This window comes from Strongylocentrotus purpuratus, unplaced genomic scaffold (genome assembly GCF_000002235.5).
Source record: "Strongylocentrotus purpuratus isolate Spur 01 unplaced genomic scaffold, Spur_5.0 spur5_scaffold_12, whole genome shotgun sequence".
Lineage (NCBI taxonomy): Eukaryota > Metazoa > Echinodermata > Echinoidea > Camarodonta > Strongylocentrotidae > Strongylocentrotus > Strongylocentrotus purpuratus.
Genome location: NW_022145597.1, coordinates 15,656,029 through 15,667,437, shown reverse-complemented (window position 1 = coordinate 15,667,437; position 11,409 = coordinate 15,656,029). Strand labels below are relative to the sequence as shown.

The 11,409-nt window shown below is 37.1% G+C and overlaps 1 protein-coding gene across 1 annotated transcript; it reads right to left on the bottom strand.

Moving 5' to 3' along the window:
* Nucleotides 1-1,198: 1,198 nt before the first annotated feature.
* On the bottom strand, nt 1,199-11,242 carry LOC590350 (nucleoside diphosphate kinase 7). The gene is made up of 9 exons (XM_030981923.1): nt 11,110-11,242; nt 9,002-9,118; nt 8,495-8,661; nt 7,423-7,463; nt 5,271-5,391; nt 4,341-4,495; nt 3,629-3,781; nt 2,454-2,587; nt 1,199-1,669 (listed from the first exon to the last, which is right to left on the bottom strand). The coding sequence occupies exons 1-9, from the start codon at nt 11,110-11,112 to the stop codon at nt 1,418-1,420; spliced, it is 1,143 nt and encodes a 380-aa protein (XP_030837783.1). The 5' UTR covers nt 11,113-11,242; the 3' UTR covers nt 1,199-1,417.
* Between the last annotated feature and the right edge of the window lie 167 nt (nt 11,243-11,409).

Below are 11,409 nucleotides of genomic sequence, written 5' to 3'. Positions count from 1 at the left end.
GTGATAATGATGGTTATGATGACATCTATTGGTTGTGATGATGGTGGTGATGATGACAACTATTGGTTGTGATAATTATGGCGATGATAATGATGATGGTTATGATGGACGGTAAAAATAATTACAACCTTACTTTCACATACAACATTACAGTCACACACAGACACAGAATAAACAGATCCATAGCGATATCGATATTCAGACAATATGAAAAATATTTATTCACAAGATACAATTTCATTAGAATATGGCAATGCCAACTGTACACATATCTACATCTCAAATTGAATAAATGGTTAAATGGACTTTCAAAACTCTCTTCTGATCAAATATTTGCTGAAGAAAATTTCCCAGCACTCAAGTTTATCTGTATGTAAATTATTACATACTGACAAATCAGATTTAATTCTGCAGTAGATTGATTAGGATATAGAATAATATAAAGGGCCACTAGTTGAGTACTAAACCTCTTTTTATAAAATCTCTAAGGCTTATAGCATTATCACAGCAAGGCAGAGACTAGGCTGGTCATAATGAAGAAAAATTTGTGTTACAGTATACCATTCTATGAAGAAAAAAAAGGAGATTAGAATGAAATTCCTCCTACAAAAAGACATAAATACCTCATCTATACAAATCAAAATTGGAAATAATATACTATTAGATATATGCAACCCAGCAGTAATAATTATGCTTTTAGGAATGTTAGAATTCCCATTATTGAAACTGGAAAAGTGAATTTGAATATTATACAAATGATGCATGCGAATGAGTTCATTATACTATCTGTCTACATGCAAGTTGAGGCTGCATACATTTATCGTACAAAACTGTCAGACTGAGTACGATGGATGGATAAACATACTCAACGAGAGTGGATGGATCCTGCAATGAACAGATGAAAGCATGCATCATTTGATTTATACAAGTCAATTTTCTTTTGAAGTGGGTAGGTTCGAAATCAAAACTAAAGTTTTGTCTTTGATATTCCGATAAACTGAAAAGGCTTTGCTTCTTAAAATTCTCCCGGTCATAAGTCATCATTCTATAAAACGTATGCTAAACATGGCAGTCTCACAAACTCCTTTTACATGCTCCAAATGAGGTGAGCTATATGCACCCTTGAAGGCGCAGGGTCAATTGAAAAAGTGTTCTAATAAGGCAACGACATATATATACATGTATGTCAAAACTATAATGTCATAACATTTCAAAGGATAACATCGTCTGTTTGGAACCGAACAGGCTTTAACTCAAATGCTTTAACACAGAGACAATGCCCTTCTGGCTCCAGGCAGATAACATGTGCCTTTATATCACAGAGTATCCAGTTGTTTCATTCACACACGCATGGGGGTATGAACGACGGTAAACGATGAGTAGGACGGGAAAATGACTTGGAAGACGCCGGTACGTCTTATTCGGACAAGATCTTGAAAAAGTACTCCACTTCCAGCAGAGCATCGGTGGGTAGATCGGTGCAGTGGACAGCATTGTGGACCTTGTCGTTGCCGAACCTAGCCCTCAGGGTGCGAGGTCGCAGCTGACGAGCTATCTCGGGATCGGCCGGTCCGACAAAGTCTCGGAAAGCCTTGGTGACGTCGTCGGACTTGGAGCACCTGATCTCAAGAGCATAGCACGGCCCCGATGTCAGCTCAGTTACCATGTCCTATCATAGAACAGATAAACAGGTATATTGTTAGACACTCTCTTTATTGTTTCGTGGACTTATAATCTTAGAGACATTGTTGTTCTCGGCCCTGCTTCGTAAAACTTTATAAATGATAAATTACAATCATTGTTATAAGCTACTGAAACCCTTGCATTTGATTGGCTGTGAGCAGATTTGTCATAGATCTGTGGAACTTGTTATTGATAAAAAGTTTTATGAATCAGGGCCAGGATTTAAAGGGAAGGTCGAGTTCTGGTAAGAGTGAGAAGAAAAAAAATCGCAAACTTTCTCATTCTTTTGTATGTCGGTTTGGAAGAATATCATATAAAATTATATTCACCAAAAAGGATTGTTTTTCAAATTCCCTCATATTTGAAATAATAATATGATGTTAAAATGCAGAAAATTTTGGACCCAACTCCTACCGCAAATGAGTGTAGTTCCATATACCCATGACTATGATGTGACTTTCAGCGAATTGAGTCAATTTCTCATCATTCTGATAACACTAAAACCTCACAGGATTCACTAATTCAAATGGCTTCACAAAGTAATTGCACTACCCAAACTTGACTCTAACCTTAAAATCTATTCAAGTGTGTCAACCTATATCAAATATGATCCTATCACTCAGACAAAATGTAGACTAATGCCTTGCCAGAGGACAATAGTGCCATGTCAGGGATCGAACCCAAGACTACAACATCTATACAAAGTAGAGATTATGAGAGATGGATTAACAGGAGAGAAAAAAGATTTACAACAAAGATTCAGATCTCACCATATACTCTGCGACGACACCCTTGTACACCTCAAAGAACTCTTCAGAGTTGGCTTTCTCCATGTGAAACATTTCCAAGGCAACCACTTCAAAACCTTCGTTGCAGATAGCTGACATGATCTGACCTGCTTTACCTGTAGAGTCAAACATAAACAACATTGTATTCATACTAAGTCTACTATGATATATCTCTCACCTATCTTCCTTAAGCCTAGTTCAGACATGACACAGTAAATTTTGTTCATCATGTAAATTCAATGCGGTTAATATTTCTGTGCCTTATAAATCAGAGCTCAGTGAATACACGAATGGAACTTTTAATTTGTTACGTGTTGTTGCCTTTCATTAGAAAATTACAGTGCTTTTACTTCTTCATATCTAATCAAGCCTATATACCGCCATTATCTTAGACCCCTCTGTGACATGGACCAGTCGATTGGACAAAATACAATGGTAAAATTACAACATAATCATAACAAATGATACAAATTAATAAAAATTGAAATTACAAATGAAGCACCACCAATAAAAAAATTCAAACAAACAAGAGGAAAACTCTTTTATATATGAAGTTGAGGCACCTGCAATATTGCACTTTGTTCTTTAGACTGAAATAAATTTAAAAAGCGTATCAATTAAAGATGAAGTTGAGTTATGGTCATGCGATTGCATTGTGAAAGAAACGGTGTGGAACCGACCAGAAAAGGTTGATCATCTAGCATATAAGAATTTGTGTGTATTGCAAGGTTCTGGAATCATCAAAATGATAAGAAATTTGGCCAAGTTTTGGTAAAGTTACAAACACTTGCACAGAAAGATGTATATGGGACTACACGAACACGTGGCGTAAAAAACCGGCCCCCCAATTTTTACGATTTTACATGCATATTTAGAATACGAAGGCATTTGAAGAGCCATGCTTTTCAGGGAACATGTCTTAACTGATGTTCTTCCACGCTTGCATAATAAGAATGAGTAATGCTCACAAATTATTTTTCACCTCTTCCCAGAACTCAACCTTCTCTTTAATTGCAATTTACAGCAATAATTGTCTCAATATCTAATATTGTCAGGGATCTACCATTCTTGAGAACTATATACCAATGCTGGTGCCTTTAAAGCGATATCCTCTCAAATATCTCATACAAGTAAAGAGATGTAGGTGCTTTACATACCTTCTTTGACTGCTGTTGGTTTGATGATACAGCATGTGCAGTTATCAAGTGTAGAGGTATTGCGCATCCTTGCCGACGGTCCGAAGAAGAAGTTTGTTTCTCTGTTCGATGAATCGACAGAGTCTGAACCATGACATGCATTCCTTGTGTTATCTATAGATGAGAAAGATACAACAAATGTAATTTTTTTAGAAAATACATTTTCTTAATACATGGGACACCCGGTTTCAGTAAACAATGGGTTAATAAATAACACCACACACTTCTACCTAGATACAATGTAGAGGTGTCATAATCAAGTGGTGTCATTAATTGACTGGGATGCAAAGGTCGTGGGTTCAAGCTCCAGCATGGCCTTATCATATGTCCTAGAGAAAGGTATTCTTTCTACATTGCTCCTCTCCATCCAGGTTTATAAATGGCATCTGGTAGGATGCTAAAGTCAATGTGATTGGTGATTGGACATGCCAGTAAAATGGTGACTACCAGTAGCTGGAATATTCCCCAGGGAGTGGATAATGTGCAGTGAATTGTGCGCAACAATAATACTGTAACACATTGTAAGTAGTAAAGGTTATTACAAGAAACAAATGGTTAGAGGAACTAGTGGCATGAATGACATGTCATAGTTAAGTCTAACCTAAAGTCGATGTTAGTCTTTGTGAAACACTCCCCTGGATACTAATGAATTTGAGTGAAAAATTTTCCTCACCTGTTCCAAACCTAGCCCTGATGCTGTTAGGAGCTTCACTGCGCGCTGTGCTGCTGTCTGTAGGTCCCAGCAGACGTCGCCATTCTCCAATACCATTATTAGCCATCAACTCCAGGGCTATGATCGGACCACTGCACATGAAACTCACCAGGTTGCTGAAAGAGAAATAAATGATATAATAATAATAATAATAATTATGAACGTTACTTGTATAGTGCATATCACTAGCACAAAGAAAGTCCCTTTGCGCTTAGGAAAGAAGAAAATAGAGATGGCAGAATAGAAATGAACATTTATGCCTGTTACATGAAAATAATTAATCACAAACAACAATAATAGAAATTATATATATCAGGAAAACTAACTCTAAACCAGGGAAAGATTACCTGCATAAAAAAAAGAAGTTACAAGACTGCAATTTGAATACAATGGGTAGTCTTAATTCTGAGCCAGCAGACTTTGGAATGATTATTGTACAACAAATATTTAACATATAACTTTTCACATACACATCATTACATAGTGGAAATGTTGATTTCTGTAATGGCAGCCGTGCTAAAGCTGAGCTAATAATAATGGATCGAGCACCACAATATGACCTGAGAGAAAATAATTTGTCAAATATCTACTACAATCTACTACAAATGCGGTTTGAGTCCCACCTCGGCACTAACGTCCTTTGGCAAGACATTAATCTACCGGTACATAAAATTTGCCTCACTCAACCCAGGTGATAAAAATGGATACCTTCCAGGAATTAATTCCTTGAAATGCTAGAACGCCGTAATAGCAGCACAGCTAAAGCCGAGGTAATAATCTCTAAGTTTGGAAGCGCTTAGAGACTTACTTGTAATTCGTGCTATATAAAAGCTGAGAATTATTATTATTATTATACAATCAAGAGATCATTTCAGTACAGAGCACACTTACTTGTAGAATGGTTTGCCGACATGCTCAGCATAGAACTCCTCAGCTGCGTTTCTTGACAAGCGAGTCATCTTAGCGTTGGTAACCAGGAATCCTGCCTCGTACGTCATATCAAATATGGGACCTACACACAAGGAGAAAGTAAGGATGGGTACCTGTACTTAAAGTGTACCAATCACCTTTAAAGTTGATACTCTAAGACAATCCCAAATACTGAGATAATTACATAAATAGAAAGCTTTTAACCCCCATAATAACACCAAATGGTGTCCACCCGACAAAACAAGTTTAGAATAATAAATTTATTCGAGTAAACTCTACCAAAATATCTAAGTCTGAAACCCAGAAGTGCACGTAGAGTCGGGCCTCTATCCGTGACGTCACGAACGGGAGTCATGGGCTCAGTGAGAATGAATGGCAGTGATATCCCTACGTAAATGCTATCCTGTCAGAGCTTAGATTTGTTGTTGTTAAGGAGTATATTTGATGGATTTTCTGTTTTCATTTGAATGAAGAATAACGAAGCAACATTTTCCAGTCGCTGATTTCTTTTTATATCCTCATATTCACCTATTTGGTAGAGATTTAAGACGAGTTCACTGCTTAGGAATTAAAGTTAAATCGTGCACTTATGAATAGGCGGATGCATTATATTGTCATCAGATGTACATGCATGAGCAGTTTTGTAAAACGAATAGGTCTAGAACTATGATAGTACTTATCATAGATGTGTGTGACTGCCTCAAAAAAGGATACAGTACCAGTTAAACATTTTATGTTGTAAAATATCAAACTTGAATGAGATCATGCAAGCGCGCTTCCTCTATAATATTTTGGCGAGTGATGCGGCTCTTGCATGAACGTTCGTGGAGCGAGCAGAATCGGGAGGTAAGACCAAGCCGCTGCTCTAGGCGCTGCTTGCTTGTGATGGAACGTACGTGCGCTAGTTACGTATGTTTATCGGCAATTGCAAGAGAATGAAAGCGACGTTGTCAGCTAAGAAAAACAACTAACAAAGACTTGCTCCTGACTACCGGTGTCAGAATTGGTAGATGAAGGATGTTCAGGGCCAAGGAAGGCGAAAGACATGGGAAAATGGGAAAAAGGAAGAAGAAACCATCGGGAGATCGCTGTAGTGTATGGTAATGAACTGTGCATGGGTAGACTACTGTTCACTCCGTGCCTGGGCCGATTTCAACACCAAAACAAAAATTACATGGTGAAAATATCGACTAATAGCACATCGTTGGCATGTATATGTCATCATTTTTAAAAGGGGAATTGATATTAATACTATGAAGTACTAGGGGAAGGTAAAGAATTGTACATAGAATTATGATTTATTAGACTTTTCAGCCTTTGAAACAAAAATATGCAGAAAATCGTATCACTCTGCACATGTTTGCTATGGAACATCCGGGTACGTGAATATACTCTCTCCCGGACGTGAGGTCATAAATAGTAGACCAGCGTCGTGACTGATTTTCTATGCAAAGAGAGGCGGATATTTTAGACATTTCAATTGAGGATTTCGAGTAGACAGAATTTTTTTGTGATATACTAAGTAATTGAAAAACTTAAAAATAACATATACTTGCCGTAGGTAACAAATTAAGGGACATTTATTTGCTTAGAGTATCAACTTTAAATAATAAATCATTTGTGCACAGTTAGAATGTATAAAACTATCTTCAAAAAAACTTTACTCAGTTTTCTATGGTTCTTCTTCTTGGTGGTGATGGTACTTCTTTACATCCCATCAGGAACTGGACGAGAAGGGATTGGGGATTGGGCACTTTTATTTTCTTAGTCCATGATGTTTTTTTACATTTAAGTATGTGTATGTGCATACTCATTTATAATCTGTCTGTTGCAAGATCAAGAAGATTAAAGCGCAGCCATGCCTTAAAAAAAAACCTGTGGTAAACTGCCACTGTTTACCAGTGAACAAGCCTTGGAGATGTTTGTCATTTGATGCATTGCATTATAACAGTGTAAAGTAATGTAACTGGCAAAGTTTGTAGCGATCTACAAACAATCAAAAAATGATAAAACCTTCAAACAACTCAATACAAACAAATCAAACTTTCAGCATATGTGTTTTACAACAACATCTACTTGTATGCATTGAATCAATAAAGGTCTGCATACATACCAAATTTGGAAATAGCATCTGGTTTGATCAGACCCAGAGTCCTGAAATTTAATGACATAAGATGTCATTCATTATAACATACATGTCATTACGAGGTGAAGGGGGTAAAACTATGATTTACAAAGAAATTAATTAACAAAATTGTACTAGACGAGACTCTGACAAAAAAATCTGAGAATGTCAATATTTGTTAATGTGGATGCGAGAGACTGGTCTGTCAAGGTACGTACAACCTGTAGGCATGTGATGGAAATTCAACATGGAGGGGGACATACAACTTACAAAGAAATCAATTAATGCAATTGTACTAGACAATCAAGATTCTAATAGAAAATCTGAGATTGTCAATATTTGCTGTTGTGGATGCAAGAGATGGGCATGTGATGGAAAGTCAACATCTAATCCCACAACAGACAATAAAGAAATTAATTAACATTAATGATTGTACTGGACGAGACCCTGACAGAAAATCTAAGACTGTCAATATTTGCTAATGTGGATGAGAGAGACTAGTATGTCAAGATAGGCATGCGATGGAAATTCAACGTTGGGGGGACGGACAATTTTACAAAGAAATTAATTAACATGAATGTTTGTCCTGGACGATACTCTTACAGTAAATCTGAGACCGTCAATATTTGCTAATGTGGATGCCAGAAACTGGCTTGTGATGGAAAGTCAACATTTAATCCCACAGCAGGCAACACATCACATGGGATTTAATGAAATGACAAAAAAAAATTCTCCTTCAAAAGACCATTATTTGAACAGGAGCTGAAACTTGAAGGTTATGTATGCTACCATCACTTAAAGAACTCTATACATGTCACTACTTTCCATTTCAAAGCCATCAAACAATATCAAAACCGAAGAATGTGATCAAATGAAATCAGAAGAATTACCTATTTATTTGGCATATTGAAAATTATCCACATAAATAAACCAACAATGTGGGTATATTCTTCAACACCTAACAGATGTACACTGAGGCTGCAAGGAGTTTATTTAATACAACCCTGATAAACATAATAAAACATAATAATTTCAGAAAATCTAATTTTGTTTGACTCACTTCTCTTTGACAGTAGTTAGGGCTCTCCTTGTGAAATCATCAGAATATTCTACAAGGTTCAATTGACGTGAGTGAACGTTCACCGTGCTCCCGACATACAGGTCTGCTAGATGAACCGAATCACAAGCGGATCTCTTCAAGAACATACGTCTGTTCTTCAGGTCAAACTGACAGAAAATTAAATAAATAAAAGGAAATGCATTTATACATGTACATGTATGTAACATTCTTTCACATCATTTTTCATTAGATTTAATGTTACAAGTTTAATGATAATAAACGTTGCTTGTGTAGCACAAATCACTATTACAAGTCTGTTTAAAGAACCAAATCACAAGCAGATAATTGCAAGAACCTATCAAGATCTTGATCGGAATTCAATATAGGCCTAGTTTCTCTACTAATCCAGTATTGAAGTAATCAATTGCCACAATTATCTACCTACATACCTATACTATACAAGGCAACAATTTTCAAAGGGTTCACAAATGATAAGTACTAGCTTACCATTTCAATAGTGTTATCCTTAGGATAGAAGAGGAACTGATATCGTCTCGTAAGTCCTGCGTTAGGATCATACCACTCACAGATGAAAGAATAACGTCCATCTTGCGCTGAACTTGCCTGGATAAAAGAATCAAGTTATGAATATAAGCAATGAATGGACAATATATATTTCTTACCCCTTCCGCGTCAATTTTCTTATCTTTTTTTCTAGAAGCAAAGACAGTATAATATTCACCTTCTCAAAGGTTTCACGACAAACCGCTGCACAGTTACAATACAATTGCATACTGTAACATACCGACAAAGGGCTAGGATGCGGGCGCGTGTGAAGCCGTGAAATCGACTAATACAGTCAATAACTTCTTGCACGCTCGCCAGTTTGCACCCCTTCGTCGGTATGGTATGCAATTGTATTGTAATTGTGCAGCGGTTTGCTGTGAAACCTGTGAGAAAATGAATATTATAAATAGGGTGTCTGAACGATTTTTCAATTTTCCCTTTTGGATTGTTTTCCCCCATCTCTCTCTCTGTTGTTGTTGTCATGGTTGGGTAATTGAAAAAATCAACTACTCAGAAGAATGCATTTCAAATCTCAAGGCTCACCGATGTTTCTATCAAAAGATACAGCCCCCCAAAATCTAGGCAATATTCATCCAATTTTTGTCCAGAATGGACTAAAAAGTGGTACACGCCGAGTTATAATTTTTGCTCAACAGCTGCACAGCACGATATGCAGCTGGCCCAAATTATCCATTGGGGGCTCACTTCATGAAATTGGTAAATCTCTGAGTTACCATGGAAACAATGTTTAAATCGCTGTTTTGGTCAGATATTTGTAGAGTTCAGAGTCCAGCCCCTTAGGCTTTAGGGAATATGGAGAAAAACCTGCTCTTTCATATGACACCTCACTTTGAGTATCACCTTCAGGATCACGAGCAGTAGATCTAGACCCTATTGGTAATAAAACCATTGACCAATTTTGCATGAGAGCGCAATGCTCATGGACTGCATATAGGGATGTGTGCAATCTCTATGGGAAGGATTTTAACCAAGTGCGCGATCAGACACCCGTCTTCGTTTGTAGGAAAAATACTCCAAAAAAGATAAGATCATTTTTATCATTATTGACACAAAAGGGGTGAAATATAACAACTTTATATCATGACCATATTTCGAACGAATGTTTTACTTTTAGTAGGGTCTCAGACCTAATTTTCCTTCTCTTTCGTTCGTTAAGCCTCTTATTTGGGTAGGGTCGGCTCCGATGAACACGTCCCACTGGAAACTGGAGCCCTGCACGGGATGAGCGCGTCTTTGCCGACCCTACCCAAATAAGAGGCTTAGCGAACGAAAGAGACAGAAAATTTGGTCTAGAGTAGGGTCTAGGCAGGGTATCTCCAAAACTGGATACGAAAGTACACTAGCGCCAAAAAATCATCCTTCCATTGGTCCAATTCCCGGGCATCATTTTTCAATTCAAAATCAAACTTAAAGGCCCGAATTCACAATCAAAGGAGGTTTGTTGACAAACCTCCTTTTGTTTCGCCAAACCTCCATTTCAGTATTTGTTCTTTACAAACCAGGTTTGTAAAAAACGCGTAAAAAACGCGTAAAAACGCGTCATATGACGTACAAAAACCAAGGTTTGTCGACAAACCTCCTTTGTGAATTCGGGCCAAAGTCTTCTTCAAATTTATAATTTCAAGTGGTTGAACGGATGCCCAAATATTCCAGAGGTGTCAAAAAACATTGTAAGAAAACTAGACCTAGACCTACCAGTACCACTTCTTTACATTTCGAAAAAATGTGACCAAACCTGCTGTGTCTTTGAATCGTTTTCCTATGGCTAGACTTTAGCCTAGATCTAGGTCTACAGCATGCAGGCTCTGCACTGGGGCTCCGACGCCGAAGCTCCCTGGACTGGAGATATCACTAGCCTAGACAGCCCTAGTCTAGTGTAATGACTATCTAGGCCCTTAAGTTCCTAACCATCATCAATTCAACTTTCAAATCAAGAGACAAACACCTGAAACATGACAGTAGAAAAATAAGAAACGGATATCGAAAGAAAGGAATTTAAAGTGGTTTTAAAGAGGATAGACACTCACCATTATTAAGTTTGCCTTTCGAACAGATTCACCTTAAAAAACCAGTAAAATTCGATATTTTCCAAGCTAATCCGAGGTGTCTGCTACAAATTTCGTTTCAGGTTGTCAAGCAACAATTTAGGAAAAGTCGAGTATCGAAGCGAAGGTGAGTAAACATTAAGCAGATTTTTTCTAAAATGTATTTTATAGGTACCATAAATTAATCTTTAAAATTATTTTTTGAAACTACATGGGTTTTTTTGAGGTGTGGTTTTGTCGTTAAAAAATATATGGAGCCATAATATCAAGATTATATTTAAA